Genomic DNA, 17,234 nt, shown 5'->3' with positions numbered 1-17,234 from the left:
TATTTTTATTTTTTATTTTAATGGTTTACAGGCGCTTAATCTCTTCAGCGCTTTAAGCGCCTGAAGTCCCGGCTGCTCAAGCGCCTGCATCTGCCGGTGGATTGCAACCTCCCCTCTGTGTGGGGAGAGCCCATTTCTAACGGAGGAGAGGCAGGAAGGGAAGGCTCCTTTCGAAGAGGCATTCCCTGCCCGCTTGGGCTCTGATCTCGCCCAGGCAGGGAAGGGAAGGCTCCTCGCGAGGAGGCATCTGATCTCGCCCAGGCAAGGAAGGGCTCTGATCAATGGGGGGGGGGGATAGAGCCTTTCTCCCTCCATTTCTCAAATGGAATCTGCCTTCTCCTCCAACCCTGGAAAGAGAATCTTTGGGAAGAGTGCTCCCTCCCTGCTTTTCCAGCAGCCTCCTTCATTGATCTCTGGGCTCTCTGAAGGGATTCTCCCTGGCTGTCTTTTGGGAGACATGAAGAGGGGATGCTGTCATGCAAAACCTATCCCATAGTTCCTCTGGAAAGAGCTTGGGTTTCCTAAATTCGCTTTCCTAAATTCGCTAAATTCACAAACAGTCAATGAAATGGAAACGATGCCAAAAGATAAATCGCTTCCAAATATTCCGGATTAACGTTACGTCATTCTGACATACTATTGATTGACAGCTCCAAATAAGGTATGGAGGAGAAGAATCGCTTTATTTAAACACCGATTTCATGCCAAGTAGGAACGCTTGCAGGTAAAAACTTCGATTTAAATAACCAGATGGGAACGATGAACAAAGCGATTCGGATAGCGGGATAAGAACAGTGTTATTTTGAATCGATTTTATTAAAAACGTTGTATTTTAAATCGTTTCAAATCTTAAGTGGGAACAACCCCTAACACAACTCTCTGTGTTCACAGCTACATTCTGTATGCTTTTTTCTACTCAGTAGTGTCTGACTTTCTCTGGATTGTATCCACTACTGCTGATGAGAGTTGAAGCTGTAAAGATGAACAGGGCTTTAACAGGGGCAAAATAAAGTACAGTATGTAATTGCACTGCCTGTGCAAGATGGTATTGTCCTTTACAAATTTAGTTGTTTTTAGATGCCCATCATTGGAAGATACCTTCAATCTTTTCTTGGCTCCAAGAAGAGGGAAATCTTTCAGAAAGAGAGATGTTGCAAACATTCAACTGCGGAATTGGTGCTGTGCTGGTGGTTCAGAAGGAACTTGCTGGACAGGTTTTGAAGGAAGTCCAAAAATATGAGGATGCATGGCTGATTGGGAAAGTTATCCACCATATTTCAGGTTACTGAATTTCCTAAACTGATTAATTTTCTGATTAGTTTTCTTACTGAGCCAAGAGAAGTGATAACAATATTCTGCTTGGCTTTACATTATTTGTATTACATTTCTGCTGCTGTGTCTCTTAACATGTACAGTAACTGAGGGATGAAAACCAATCAGATTTTAAAAAGTGTATTCTTCAGAACAATAATCACCAGCCTGGACTGTCTTCAGCTTTAAGAAAGATATTTATGGCCCCCCAGGACGTGATTCCAATACTTAGCTTTATTGTGATGGAGAATATTTCAATTCATTCTCCTAATGAAAGGAAAGGGTGAGGGAATCATAAACCTGTATGTGCTATTCTTAGTCCTTTTTGTGTCCTGGATAAAAATAGATCACCCTGGATCTAAAGATGTCATAACCTAACAAGTCCCATTAATTTCAGTAAGTTTACTGTGACTGAACCTGCTTGCATCCAGTGTGAAATTTAATCTGTATTTCCACTGAATCAATCTGTTAGATACTATTTGCTTGTAACACCTTTGTGTCATGGCTAGTTTAGGAAAGTGTATGAATAATGCTAACCAGTATCCTAAGTGTTATAGCTATAAGCAAAGTTATGTTTTAATCAGCTTACCTGATTCTTACATCTGAATGTTTTTAGCTGTTCTGTTTTAAACTGCAGAGGGGAATATCTCATCTGTATTCTAAACAAGCATAGCTTTGTGTTGCATGTAAACATAAATCATCCTTTACATTGCTGTAGCTTGCATACTTCTGAGTAAGCATGTTGCAAATTGACCTATTGCCACACATCACTCTGATGGATTATAATGGACACTGGTAGAAAGCAAGAAGGGAAAGTTAGAATGGCAGTAATGGGAAGTAAAGGGCACATCTTGCAGACTGTAGACTAGCAGAAGAGAACCTCTGGCTTGCAGACCTCATCTCTGAGGCTCCCTGAAGCTCCCAGGCATCTGTCCACCTTCTCTCCAACATCAGTAGCTTTCCCTTGCCTTTGAAATTTGCAAAATATCTTTGGAGGTCCATGCAAATGCTTGTATTTTTCCCCCTCATTACAATCTTCTTTTTAAAAATGGAACATATGCACTCAATTTTTTTTCCTCTTCAGGGTATCCTCAGGTAGAAATCAAAAATCTCCTTGAAGTGTTGCTGCAAAGTAAACACCTCTATCTCAATAGTGTTTCCGCTGTAGGTGGGCAGCCCCAAAACATGCAGAGAAAGAGCAAAGTGAAAGTGGCTGTTCTTATTTCAGGAACAGGTGAGCATGTCATTTATTTCATTTAATATCCATTTCTGCTGGAGAGGTTACACATTCTGCCTTGTGGTGGGCCAGGTGTGTCATACTTTCATTTTGCTATTGTGTGAAGTTAACTCTGATTGATGATATTCATTTCCACTGAATATTGATAGTCCCTGTGTGCATATACCGGTAATCTTTTTGCTATTGATAGTCTTAATCAGATTTTACACTGGGTGCAACTTCCAAATCTTGCATCACATCAAATTCACATTGAGAGTATAATATTCCTATTGGAAAGTTGAACAATATTTAATTTTCATGTCTGTGAGGTGTACCTCCTCAAACAGAATCTCCAAAAGAAAGAAAGTAATTAGGTTGCTTGTATTGTATTTTTTTTTAATGGTAGTGTTTTCTAACTGGTTTTTTTTTATTATTATTTGTAAGTCTCTCACTTTAGGGTAGCCATAAGACAGAGGGGCCGTTTCCACTGGGGTATAACGCGGGTTACGAAGCGAATTCAGGAAGTAGCGTGCCCATTTGAACCCGATTTAAACCTAGAACGGTTCTAGAGTGTCCCGCATGCGTTCCCATTTGAAATCGATTCCTATCTCGCTTCTTTTTTTAAACCGCATTAAATGCCTTTAACGCAGGTTAAAAAAATAGAAGGGTCGACCCTAGGACTTTCCCTTAATTCGGGATAGGAATCGATCTATTTTTAAATGGGAACGATTTTCCGTGATTCGGGTTGCCTGTATGGGACGAGCTGAGCGCGAGGGGCTGGCCTTGCCTTGTCCTCCATCCGTTGTGGCTGTCGCCATTTTCCTCATCGCCCCTTTTGTCTGCGGAGATTGTGTTCTGAAGGTAAGGAAATAATTGTGTTGTAAGGTTTTGTTTGGTAATGTCTTGAATTTTGCTCAGGTTTACTAAATTTTGTCATGTCTTTGCAGTTACAGCATCAGTGCCCAAAACACACTGCACAAATAATCCAGGACTGCTGTAACGGCCCCTGTTCAGTGCTATGGAATTCTGTGAACATGTCTGGAGCCACAATAAACTACCTTTCTCAGGATTCCCTATTAAATACTATTTAATACTGTCTTAAGGGGGGGACGGATAAAGGGTTTTTAATTGTCATATTTTATATTTTACTGTTGTTAACCGCCCGGTTTGGTTTGCCAGAGGGCGGTACACAAATAATAATAATAATAATAATTATTATTATTATTATTATTGCACTGAGCCAGGGCCTAACCCTAACCCTTCCCTTGAGGCTGAGAGAGTGTGACTTGCCCAGTGACCTTCACAGATGGCACAACTTGAAGGCACACAACAACAATAACACTGACCCCTTGCAAAAAAAACCCCTCAAAACCCCCCAAAGCCACTAAAGATCTGGGCCAGACCAAGGCTGTTATCACACGACGGAAATTGGAAGTATAATCCAGTGTCATCCTGAACACAATCATGGGTATTCACGTTATTGCGCAAAAGGTTATCACACGCATTTGCTGGCATTCCGAACGCAATTCCACATCAATCCAAATTTAAATAAATTTGGTGAACTAGCGAATTCACAAATCCTATTCCCAGGCTACTTCGCATTCAGTTTGGTGTTGTTTGATGTGATATGCATGCCTGCTTTGGCCCTGATATTCCCCCTGCATCAATTCCCATGATCCTCCGTTTTGGCTTCCAGGGCTCCTAGGTCTTCCCCAGCAGCCAGGAGGAAAAGCAGCTGTTTTTGGCAGAGGAAAGAATGAGGGGGGAAGGCTCTCCATTAGGCATCCTGCAAGCTCTCTCTGCCCAAAATGGTGGGCTTGGGGCTTGCCCTGCTCCTGGCCCCTTGTGTCCCTCAGGGACCTTTTTGCCTTCCTTGCTTCCTCCAGGGCCAGGGGGCTTCAAAAAGAGAGAAAACTCCCCCTCCTTTTTTATTATTAGCTCCAAAGAGTTGTTCTTCTTCCCTCATTCCTTCTCCTTTGGGGGATGATGGAGTGGGGCAGCCTAAGGAATAGGGATCTGTTTTCCTCCCCTCAGTGTCATTGCTCTGGGTTCAGAACAAACTCCAGCTCCCAGAATTCCATAGCCTTGAGCCACAAAGAGTTAAAGCGGTGACAAACTGAGTTATTTTCCAGTGTGGATGTAGCCTTAGTCACCAGCTCTGGTTCCTGCCCAGCTTCCCCTCCCCTTTCCCCATTTCCGACTCATGGTGAGTCAGCACCATTGCCTTCAGTGGGACTCCAATGGGCCAGGTTAGAACCAGAGAGGACCCAGGCCCCTCACAACCTCACTGCAGCCAAACTCTCCCAAATGGGAGGGACTCCTTCTCTCCCCCTATTCCCCCCATAGCTGGAGACTTAAAAGGCACAGGCACAGACACACACGCACACAACCATGGAGACCCACACCCTGCTTTTGGGTTTTCTTGGCAGGTTTATTCAGGTGGGGTTTGCCATTGCCATTTTCTGAGGAGGCTGAGAGAGTGCAATTTGCACCAGGTCACCCAGTGGGATTCCCTGCCTTTTAGAGTCATGGTCCAGTGCTCAAACTAAGTACAAGGTTGCTTTGAACTGATTTTGAATTGGTGAATTGCCTAAATTAGGTGAAGTAATGGGTAATGAATGGACAAATAATGTGAATTGCGTAAATAATGTGAAATAAAGGGTAATGAATGAACAAATAACATGAATTACCTAAATAATGTGAAATAAGGGGTAATGAATGAACATATAACATGAAACAAGGCAAAACCATGGGAACCAGATGCAAGCCCCGTGGGAAGTGTAAAAAGGTCACAATCCGATTCTGCCCTCACTGCGCATGTGCAGGGATGCTAATTTGAATTCTAGACTATGAAGGGTATGTACTCATATCATAATTTCTTTTCATCCACACTACTTTGGCTTTGCGATGGGCATTGTGTTCTTCTGTGCATTTGATAACCATTTGCATAATAGCGTTCATTTTCAAATTGGCCCTACTTTCTTTTCTTTCTAAATTGGGAGACATTCCTCCCATGTGATAATGGCCAAAGTCTATGAAAGCTTATGCTATAACTTCTCTCTCACAGTTAGTCTCAAATATGCTGCAAGATCTCCTTCCATACTGATATTGCACAGTAACATGGCTATGTCTCTGAATTCTACATAAAGCAAATGCAAGACTAAACAAAAGGGTCTTTATTCATCACTATATAGCAAAATACTGTCTAAACAAATAACATGGCTTATAAGAACAAAGAATTTTGTGACTGGAATATGGCCCTTATATAACTATGGCCTGGGCCAGACTTCCCAAAAAGGGCGCCCTGCTGGCGGCCTTTTTTCCTCTGGAGGGAAGCTGCAACCACCAAACCACACAGCTTCCCTCCGGAGGAAAAAGAACCTGCAAAAAGTGGGTTCTTTTTCCGCCACACCAGTTACATCTGAGTGACGTAACTAGCGCGACGTGTGGACGCTATGTGTCCGTTATGTCATAATGGTACCACCAGTACGTGCTAAGGCTAGGGACTGTGCGGTTACTGTGTGGTCCCTAATCCTAGCTACGCAGCTGCCACGCCACAAAAAGGCTGTCTGTCCCACGCCTAGGTTAATAAAACTGAGTGAACTTTAGTGAGCTTCAAAGATATTTTGAGTGAGTACTATGAGATGTAGTTTCCATTTCTACTGTGTAGATGTTTTCTGTGTGTAATAGAAACTGACTGACTGACTGACTGTTTCCTTTTCTAATTTGAGGTACAAGCCTTGCAGCCCTTCTCACATATGCAAAAGAACCAGCAAGCAGTGCACAAATAGTTCTTGTAATTGCTGATAGGTCTGGAGTGGAGGAATTGAAGAATGCAACCCTGGCTGGCATCCCTACCAGAGTAAGAAGAGTACTATATTAATTTAACTTACTTTTAAAAAATAGTCCACATTTTATATGCTGGAAAATACCTTTACTTAGAATATATTTCTTGCTTAATGATATACTGGTTGCAGGTTCAGATGTTAAGTAAACATGAAGTGATGATGTCAGTTTGATCATATGGCGGTTTGATAACTGGTAGGCTCTCCAAAGTATTGATTAGTGAAGATATGGAATTACGGATACTCGTGCCCTGGAGATTCACTGGCAGCTGAAAATATTTTTTTATCTAAGTGAGCTTTTATTTGTCTAACTCTAGTTTATTTAATTTTTTAATTACTGTCCTCTGAGCTCATTCTTTGTTGCCTGCTTTTTATGTGAGTTGATATGCTATAGATTACAGTGTGCACTTTATTTTTTTGTGTATTTTACATTAGCTGCCTTGGCTATTCCAGGAGCAGAAAGGAAGAACAGACATCCATTAGCAATCAATGATTGATGAAGCAGTTTAATGGAAACTGTTCACAGAAGCAGTAACTGATGTTACTTGTCTTTTGGATATTTTTGGTATCTCTGTTCCAGATGAAAGCTGTCTCCTAAACAATAACAATGTATTACAGATATACAGTTATAGCAGTTTATAACTGTACTACTTTTAACTGTCACAGCATCATCCTATGGAATCCTAGGATTTCTAGTTTAGTGAGGGTACATATAGCAGTAGAACTCTCACCAAACTACATATCCCAAGATTCTGTAGGGGGGAGCCATGGCTGTTGAAAGTTGTATCCAGCTGCTATAACTGTGTAGTGTAAATTCTCTGACAGTACCTTTTTGTGATCAGTGTTGTACATGCAGGCTGAATAGATCTCTCTCTCTCTCTCTCTCTCTCTCTTACATCCTCAAAGGGGAGGAAAGAAGGGAGAGGAAGGGCAGCATGTGAAATCACATCTTCTCAGTGTGACCCCACATTGCTGATGACCGTGGATGAATATTGCAACCAAGATGGTTGGGATGACTGGCTCTTTCACAGGGGTTGGCTTTGCAGTTGTCAAAGAGAACCTTGTTTTCTGAAAAGCTTCCAAATTCTAGCCACCTTAATCTGTCCTTGTCTTTGGAAAAACTGTAGATCCCATGAATGTCTTCTGAATGTGAATCTTGGAATGCTGAAAGATCTGCATATATCCAATATGTTGACCTTACTGTTCACCAAATTAATAACTTTTTTCTTTTGTTTTGGAACTCTCCCCTCACCTTTTTTCTTATTCTATCATTCACCTTGACTTTTGTAGGTAATTGACCATAAGCTGTATGGAAGCCGATCAGAATATGATGGCACAATTGACAGAGTCCTTAATGAATTCTCTGTTGAGCTGATTTGTCTTGCTAGATTTACAAGAGTTTTGAGTAGTAACTTCCTCAGAAAATGGAATGGTAAGCAACCAGGATGGAATAGCATTGTAATATATATTTAGAAGCAGGGATTGGTGCATCAGTTTGTGCCATTTGCACATTCATTATGCAAACTGGTTTTTTTTAATGGAGTTTGCAAAGGGAAGCTTCATTCTACCTTCCTCTGACACAGCTTCTGGGGCTTTTGAGGCTTCTGGGGCAAAGAGCATCCCCCCCGGTTCCCCCCCTGCCTGGAACATGTGTGTGTTTGTGCACTCATGGAAATGACAGTTTGGAGCATGCACAGAAAAAGTATTTCTACACTAGCAATGGGGATTTGTTTGTCACCTTATGATGGCCAAATTCGCATTGGGCCCTAAGTAATGTGCTTTTAATCCCTTGTTAGGCTTTGTGTGTGATAACCAATAGCAAATGGGCTTGCTTTTGTGGGATGCCAGCACTTTAACCATTTTTGGGATGGAAGCACATAGGTCTAAATGTGGAAAAGTCCATTGCAACAGAGGAAAAGAAACTGTAGGCATTCTTTGGAGCATCTCGTGGAATTGAGATGCTTATCACACTAGTCAGTTGTTTTGGGTTGTCCTGTTCAACAACTGGTTCACCAACATTTGTGGGGACAGCTGAATTGAATAATGCACTGAAATACATAATACTCATCACCTCTAATGTACCCTTAACAAACTTATGCTTTAATAGCGTAACTTCCACTGTTTTCTTTTCCACGCTGTAAATTCCTCAGTATCAACAATGCCATTTGTGCAACTCTGTTTGTTCTGCCTCCTATGTCATAATTGGTTTCCCTTTAACTTTTTTTAAACTTAAGCTAGAATAACTCAGTTATGGCATGGTGTCACAGTACCATTACATTACAACCTGAAAAAACTCTAAATGTTAACAATAATTATATATATCACTGAGGCAGTAACAGTGTGGCTCACAGTACATCAGGAAAGCAGAGAGATCTTTGGAAAACAGTGCAGTAAAGATACCTGAATAGTAACTTTCAAAGGTTAACAGGACAGCATTGTATGCTTATTGCACTACAACAGCAAACCATTAACATAAAATAATTACCAAACAAAAATAAAAAATAAAAAAGGGTTTCAAGATTGTAGAGAATAGAAATTAGATAAGAAAATGCAGCTGTTCTCTTGGGAAGTGTTGTCCCCCACTTCCAAACAAAGGAGGTAGTCTGAGGCTTTCCAGCCAGAGATTTCTTTGAGAATCCCCAAGGGAGGGACAACCAGACCACATCAACACCACACCTACTACTCAATACTTCTCACAGTGAACTGGAATGAGACATTTGCTCTCAAACTGGTTACTTAACCACAACAGGAAAGGGATCATTAACAGATTATTTCCAGCATGAAGAAAATTTTTTAATTACTAATAACTCTACAGTAAAACAACACCAGGAGCCACAACATCTTGTGATAAGACTGAAGCAAAGGTGGGATCAATCCACCATTATAACAGTATAACATCATTGTGTGATAAGCACCTCACTGACACTAGTTTTCTAAAGCAGAAACAGCAGGAACAAGAAGCATGGCTAAAGGATTCTGGGAATTTTAGTCCCAATAAGTAATTTTTCCCAAGCAAGAGTATATTCTGACTTGCATGTTGGTCCTGAAAGGGTGGATCGGGTGAGTCTGCTTTGGGATTTGGATTCAGTGAATTCTTTCTCCATTTCCACTCAGAAGGGATTATGGCTGCTGATGCTGAGTATTCAGTAACTATGAGGCAGTGCCTTCTACAGGTCAGTAAGGTTTATATGAATTAGCAAGTTGAATTCAGAATATCCAAAGCAGTGGTTTCCGTTTAGTAATCTGCATGTTGGACCAAAATTTGTTTCTTGCATGCCTATGCTCTGTAATAATTCTGAATAAGGATTTTATTAATTATAGGGAAAATTTTGGGCACGTATCCCTCACTTTCACATTTAACCAGAGGAGGAAATGCCCACAAGCTGGCATGTTCATCTGCAGACAAAACTGCTGGCTGCACAGTGTATTTTGTACTTGTAAGTATTTTTCCCCTATGTATAAAAAAAAAACAACCCACATTTTTGGTACTATGAGTAACAACAGGTAATTATTACTCTGATTAGATACAGCATGCTTTACCTGGATGTTATTTAGAATAATGAATTTTATAAGTAAAAAATGTCAGACCTTGGCAGATATTTTTATAGGGACTGGGACTGTGTAATATGTGTGACCCCATTATGTCCTGGTGTGAAGCAGCTATCTTCAGATTCTTCCTACTTTCTAGTTCTGATGGCCAGAAGCCTGTTCATTGAGCCATAGCAATTAAAAATGGTATCATGGTGCTTTAATTCTGTTGTGTGAAAAAGGAGGACTTTTTTCATTGCCTGGGATTTCTTGACGGATTTTCAACCACTCAGTCTTTCCTTGTCTCTCTCAGGAGGATACCAGCCTCGAAGCAGTAATTTTACGAGAGCCTGCCTATGTGATGGCAGAAGACACACAGGAGACTTTGCTGGAAAAAGTCAAAGAAGCAGAAAGCAGAGCATTTCCCACTGCGCTGCAGCTGGTTGCTAGCAGAATGGTGCGGCTGGCAATGGACCGTAAAACCTATTGAACCCAAGAAAGTCAGAAATTGATTCATCAAAAGGAAAGCCAGGACATTCCTAGTCTTAAAATCATCCATGACAGTTAAATACAGCCATCAACAGTACTTTTGACAATTACAAAAGCTAACCTTCTTAGTATCTGGTTTCAATCCTTCAGTCTCCTTTTGTTCAAGCACCAGAATGTAGTGCTTTTCATGTGCAATCAAAGCCATTCAGTTTCCTTTGCTATAATGGATGCATTAAGATCATTGTTGGCTCCTCATGGTGATGAAAGTGTGGTTCAGGAGCACTATGATCTAAAACCAATTGCTGTTTCCAACCAGAGTAGACCTGTTGAATTGATAGAACTTACACAAAGGTTGACTTACCAAGTTCTCATTAATTCAGTGGGTCTATTTTAGTTGTGACTGACTGGGTTTAGATTAATATGGCCAACAACTGATTTCACACCAATGCTCAAGCATTATCACTGTATTTTAACTTATATGTATATCTCTTTCTTTTCTTTCTTTCTGGTAATTGTGGAGGCTGGAATTCTCTGCCTTGCTTGTACTGTGTGACCAAACGCTTCCTCTGGGATCACCTGTTCTATGTCTAGCTATAATCACAACTAAGGGATGCAGTGGCTTAGTGGTTAAGATGCCAATTCTGACAGTCGTAAGGTCATATGGTTGGCAGTTCAAAGCCCAGATGACACATGATGGGGTGAGCTCCCGTCACTAGTCCCAGCATCTGCCTAACAATTTGAAAGCATGTAAAATCATAGAATCATAGATAGAATCATAGAGTTGGAAGAGACCACAGCCGTTACTGTTAGGAAGTTCCTCCTAATGTTGAGGTGGAATCTCTTTTCCTGCAGTTTGCATCCATTGTTCCGCGTTCTAGTCCCTGGAGCAGCAGAAAACAAGCTCCCTCCTCAATAGGACATCCCTTCAAATATTTAAACAGGGCTATATCATATCACCTCTTAACCTTCTATTCTCCAGGCTAAACATACCCAGCTCCCTAAGGTGTTCCTCATAGAGCACGGTTTCCAGACCCTTCACCATCTTAGTTGCCCTCCTTTGGACACACTCTTTTCTCCACATCCTTTTTGAATTGTGGTTCCCAGAACTGGACACAGTATTTCAGGTGAGGCCTGACCAAAGCAGAATAGAGAGGCACTATTACTTCCCTTGATCTAGACACTATACTTTTTATTGATGCAGCCTAAAATTGCATTGGCCTTTTTAGCTGCCACATCACACTGTTGACTCATGTTCAACTTATGGTCTCCTTGGATTCCTAGATCCCTTTCACATGTAGTCTCCTTAAATCAGGTGTCCCTCATCCTATATCTGTGCATTTCGTTTTTCCGCCCTAAGTGCAGTACCTCACATTTCTCCTTGTTGAATTTCATTTTGTAAGTGCAAGTAAATAAATAGATAAGCCTTTGTTGGGAAGGTAACAGCGTTCTGTGCAGTCGTGCAGGCCACATGACAACCAGAGATGTCTTCGGACAACACTGGCTCTTTGGCTTAGTAATGGAGATGAGGAGCGCACCCTACAGTCGGTTACGACTAGACATTGATGTCAATGGGAAACCTTTATCTTTTTACTTTATAGTCATAGTCAGTTCTGTCATTTCCTGCTCTTCATTGGCCACTGCATGGCTGTGTTAGTGGTAGGCAGCATGAAAAGGGTGGATTTTTAGGAAGGGAGACAGGTGACATGGCATAGTTCTGCTTGGAACTACATGTTCTCAATGAAGCATCTCAGCCACTCAGTCAGATCAAAGTTAAGCAAAGTTAAGCCAGCTGGGCTGGCTGAAGTAGAGTTCCCCAACCCGTCCTTCCCCACAGTACCCCTCCAAGCTTCTAAAAAGTGTTACCCAGAAAATTCAAGATTACTTTGCTAAATCAAGTGAACTGTGGGTACAGGAAATGTGGATTCAGAAAAACCAAATAGGAGGAACCCTTCTCCTGATGGAAGGTAGATCCTGAATCCAACCCATTGTGTTTTAATTGTTGATGCTCTGTTGTGACAGAGGACTGCCACATGTTTATTGTTTAGATCTCAGTTTTCCTACTACTTTAGTGGCTGTGAATAAGATCTGTGGCTAAGGTGTGCAAAATCATATGCCATATGAAAAATGTTGCCTGCCGTGAATATCTTTAGGCACTTACTCTCCCTTCAATAAAACTTCACAGTACAAGCCTTATCCACTGAATCCCAGCTTCTTCTCTATCATATTTACAAAAGTGTCTCTTCATTCAGAGCTGCACCTGAATCCTATGTTGACATGAACCTTCCCATCATTCATACTCACAGAATATGCCCTCAGCTCATGGATGAATTAGTCTAGTCTGGAAATACTTTGCTCAGGCTTAGGCAGGCTGTTCTCTGGCAGAAAATTTGCTGCTCAGTCACCATAGCCCTGTGCAGACAGAGACTATAGCCATTCTACAGCAGTGGATCTGTTTTCACAGGGAGTATGCAGGCAGATGCTAGGCAACTGAATGCTGTGAGTAGACTTGGGAGTACCTTCATATTTGGGTTTTACTATCTGTAATCTAGCATCTTTTATTAATTAAATTGTCCCTCATTTGGCTTTCAAATGTGTATCAGGTTATTGATGTGTCAACCATAAGGAAGTCTGTTAAGATGTGCACACAGATTGGCAGCTGTTTCAGAGAAAGGCTGTTGCTGTTCATAATGGTACTGTTTTATCCTGAAGTGGGACTGAGACACTTTGGGACTAAGATACTGCCATATTTTCTGTTGCCTGTATTGTAAATGTTTCAAATGGAGTAAATAATGGGCAGGCTCCCACAGTACACTTTCGGAACACATTCTTTCCTAGAAATAGTCAAATACTGCAAGCCATCTTTTACATAATTAAGGACAGAGATCCTGGATCTTGGAGATATAGCATAATGTTCTGCCACAGTATAAAGTTAATCCATGCCTCCCTTGTCATCCCAAAACCACACTTTTTACCTGCTTCCCTCCCCCAACACAGCCATTTTCTGACTGATGGAGAGCAGGAGTGGTGGGGAAGAATCTAGCTTTGTTCCTATATAGCTGGATGCACAGCAATGAGGCATCGTCTGCCTTTGGAAATCTCAGAGGATGATGTGCATCCAGTTATAGGAACAAAGCTGGAAGCTTTTCCACCATCTATTCATTCCACTGACCAGTAAATGGTCTTGTTGAGGATGTTGTGTAGCAGGTTAAAGGTGAGTTTGGGGAAGGGGTTTGGTCATTAGTGGATCAGTAGAGAATTCTGACCTCTGCAATGACAAAAAAAGGACTTTAAAGTGTAGGCTTACACAGATACAATGGATTTATACATGTGTAAGTGACTCACAGGATGCCAGCATTTCTTTATCGACCACTGAGGAATTCGGTTTTTATTTATTCAAAGTTTTAAAATATATTCAAAAAATATAAGAAAAGAAATAAAAACAGATGGGAGGGGGGAGAGAAGTAAAAGAGGAATAGAGAGAAAGAAAAGAAAAGATGACTTCTGATCTTCCTTTCAGTGGCTATGCATGCATAAGGAAGATCAGAGGTCATCTTTCTTTTCTTTCTTCACAACTCAGTCTCTACTATTACAACAAATTCTCTTCCTTCAATAATCTATTCTTTCTAATCATCAAAGCCAAGGGTTAACAAAATCATTTTCTTTTTTTCACAAACCTGTAAGAGGTTTCAGTCTTTGAGAAATGTCTCCAATGATTTTTTTCTAATCAAACATGACAATTTATCAATTTCTGGTAAGTTTATTAATCTCAATAGCTATTCCTCCATCGTAGGTAACACTGAATTCTTCCATTTTTGCACATATTTCTTTAAAAACATAATTCATTTTAAAAGGTATAGTTCCTTTTAATTCATTTCTTTAAAAATATAATTCCTTGTATTAATTATTTTTATTAGAATGCAGTTTGCAATTACAGAGCATTTCAGTATAGAATAGGTAACAGGAATGTAACAGTATTGGGGCTCAAGTCCAACTCCTGTGGATTCTTGCTATTTGAACACTGATTTTCTCAAGAGGATAACAAAAACATGGTGCAGGGCAATAACATACTTATTCTCTTTATAGAAAATCATGAAATTCTTTTTCATAATATATAGCATAATATATAAACATCTTATTCCCGCTTCTGCTTTCAAACAGGAGTTATGTAATTTCAGTCTGTTCCCACTGTGTTTCCTAGACATGATAAAACATCCCAAATAATGTTTTCACATGCCTGTATGATATAACAAGCTAAGTTTTAATAGACTATTCAACTATGTTTCACAGTATAGTATATTGAGAAAAAAGGGAGAACAACATCTGATGTAGGTAATTAACTAAGTATAGCTCTGGTATTCAGTGATATTGCTGTGTTTCTTTCAAGTGTTTAGTACTTTCAAGAACATTTGGCACCACTGCTATAACGAAGAAAGTTAATGGATTTGATTTTAAATTACCTTGGTATTTAGAAAGAAAAAGATCACTGTTGAGATGTGCTATTAAAATGCTTAATAACACTGTGGCCATTAATGATTTTAATATGTGATACCAATCCTAGCTGTAATTCCTGTTTGTGAGGGCACTGATTATTAGACCTGATTAAAATACCATGCAGTCTGAACTTATAAAGCAGAATCGTATTACATGTATTGTGATCGTAAGATGGTAAGCTCTATGGGCAGCATAGTCTCCCCTGAAAGTTTCAGATATTTTAATGCACCATAGTAAGACCTCATGATATTGTGATTGAAGTTGCATGGATCAATCAAATGGCTTGGCTGTGCCCCCTCCATTTTTAGCAGCCAGACTGTAGCCAAGTGGCTGAACATTAAAGATAGCAAGTTTGTTCCCTTCCCAGTTCAGCAATCTCATCTTGATGTAATGAAGATACATTAAAATTCCACTGCCCTATGTTATGATGCAAAACAGAGCTTCAAAGTAATGTGTTACAGATACTCTTTTGTTACAAGTCACTCTCTTCTAGGTACTTTTCAAAAATATACCGTCACAGTCGTTGTTCACTTCAGTTATGTTTTTTGACATTCCAGCTGAGCTTTCCATCTTCTAACTTCACTGCTCCACTAGCCACCAGCTGCATAGCTGCAGGGAAGGCTCTGTGCTCTGCCTCTTTCACTCTTTCTGACAAAGTCTTCTCTGTGTCTCCAGTCTTCACTGGAACTGGCTCTTGAAAAATGATGGCTCCAGCATCAACTTCCTCCTGCAATGAAAAGGCCAAGACAGAGACACAGTAAAGATTGAGTAATATAGCATGGCATTTGTTTGGTTTCACAGGTTCCTGTCGTGCATTCATACTTTAAAAAACAAACAAACAAACAATCAAATAAATAAACTTAATCTGCAACAGAACTAGATATATTGAGATGGATGACATAATTTCAAACAGAAAACAATCACCTGGTCTGAAAGCTAAGCAATTTAGTTGGCTTTATAGCAGATTGCGAAAGAAAATGGTAAAGTCTACCTGTCTATGAAAAGCAGACAAAATAATACATTTCAGATAAATGTATTGTTTTTACACCGTCAAGGAAGTAAAGTACTTCAAATTGTTTTCTCTACATGTAGCATTATGTTTCCCAAGCTAACTTGGGTTTGGTTCTTGCTAGTGGCAACCAAGAAAATTTAACAGAAAACACAATTGGGTCAATTTGAGAGGGCCAGGGCCAATTTTCCCACCCTTGCAATCCTCCATGGGCCTCACTCATTGTCAAAACCCCAAATCTAAAACAAAGAACCCAGAATCACCTGGAAATCCACTTCTGATTTTGGGAAATAGGTATTTTAAAACACTGAACAGTACAGGGAGCCTTCAACCCTTTAAGAAGGTGAATTGCCTCCATTTGAGAAGCAATTCACCCTTATTTTTTATTCAAAAAAGGTCTGGGTTGTGGGAGGTGGGTGAGGGAATCAGCGACTGTAAAAAAAAAAGCCTTGGGGCCTAGAATTTGCCCTTTGCTGACACAAACCACCCTCTACCATTTGCTCTTTGAGAGTACAACTGATAGGAACTGCGTAGACTGACAATATCTCTGACATAACCTTCCAGGGTGGTGAGATGTGATTGCCTTCAGGTGATATTGAAGTGGGTTTGAGGAGCAGTGGCTTTCCAGCTAGGGCACCATGTGCTGAAATCACTGACTAGATGATAATGATATTGGTATGCTGTTCTCTCTACATTTATTGATGGCCAATAAGCAACCTGACCATCACCTCTATTATAAGCAGAGCGATAGAAAGGAGAACATACAGCAACAAAGTGCACCGTACACCCAGTGACTCGGACGCCAGCCTCCAGCACTAGCCTGTGAGCATTGGATCCCTTAAATGAAGGTAGCAAAGATGGATGGATGTTCAATATTTTTCCTAGGAAGGAAGAAAAACAGATGACATAGTTTATAGCTGTCATCTGGTCCTTCATTTTACTAAGCTGAAAACAACCGTTGAGACAGCAAAACAGACATTGGAGCCAGACTAAGTCACAGTTAGTACACTCACTGATAGCAATACAACTTACACTGATCATGATTAAATCTGAACTCAACCCATAACATGCAATACTAGATGGGGGAAGGTTCAGGAAAATTGGGGGGGGGGGCACAGCTTTGGGGACTGGAAACCTGTGATCCGGTAGCTGCATGTGGCCCACACTTTCCCCATTCTGATTTCAAACATGACAGAGGTGAATACATGCTGCACTGTCAGAGTGCTAAAGCATCATACCACCAATCCCTTGCTTACCTGTTTGCATCCCATTCCATCCTCAAAACCACTGGAATCTGGAGCATACAGATTTTATAGCCAGAGCAGATTCTTCCTACCATTAAATG

General features: G+C 40.5%; 1 protein-coding gene and 1 pseudogene across 1 annotated transcript in view; one reads left to right on the top strand and one right to left on the bottom strand.

Annotated features, from left to right (window-relative positions):
* Positions 1-10,468, top strand: part of LOC149319617 (trifunctional purine biosynthetic protein adenosine-3-like) — a 33,507-nt pseudogene extending 23,039 nt beyond the window's left edge.
* Positions 10,469-13,736: 3,268 nt separating this feature from the next.
* The window catches only part of GART (phosphoribosylglycinamide formyltransferase, phosphoribosylglycinamide synthetase, phosphoribosylaminoimidazole synthetase), a 40,459-nt gene continuing 36,961 nt past the window's right edge, over positions 13,737-17,234 (bottom strand). The window contains exons 22-23 of the mRNA XM_089512060.1: positions 16,655-16,770; positions 13,737-15,607 (exon numbers count right to left, since the gene is read on the bottom strand). Coding sequence (XP_089368186.1) covers positions 15,413-15,607; positions 16,655-16,770 — 311 coding nt within the window. The 3' untranslated portion in view covers positions 13,737-15,412. The remainder of the gene's footprint in view (positions 15,608-16,654; positions 16,771-17,234) is intronic.

The sequence above is a fragment of the Sceloporus occidentalis genome, unplaced genomic scaffold, assembly GCF_023333645.1.
Source record: "Sceloporus occidentalis isolate IW3139 unplaced genomic scaffold, rSceOcc1.0.p SCAF_2, whole genome shotgun sequence".
Classification (NCBI taxonomy): Eukaryota; Metazoa; Chordata; class Lepidosauria; order Squamata; family Phrynosomatidae; genus Sceloporus; species Sceloporus occidentalis.
Note: the sequence above shows the minus strand (reverse complement) of the source record. Positions and strands in the feature narration are given on the sequence as shown.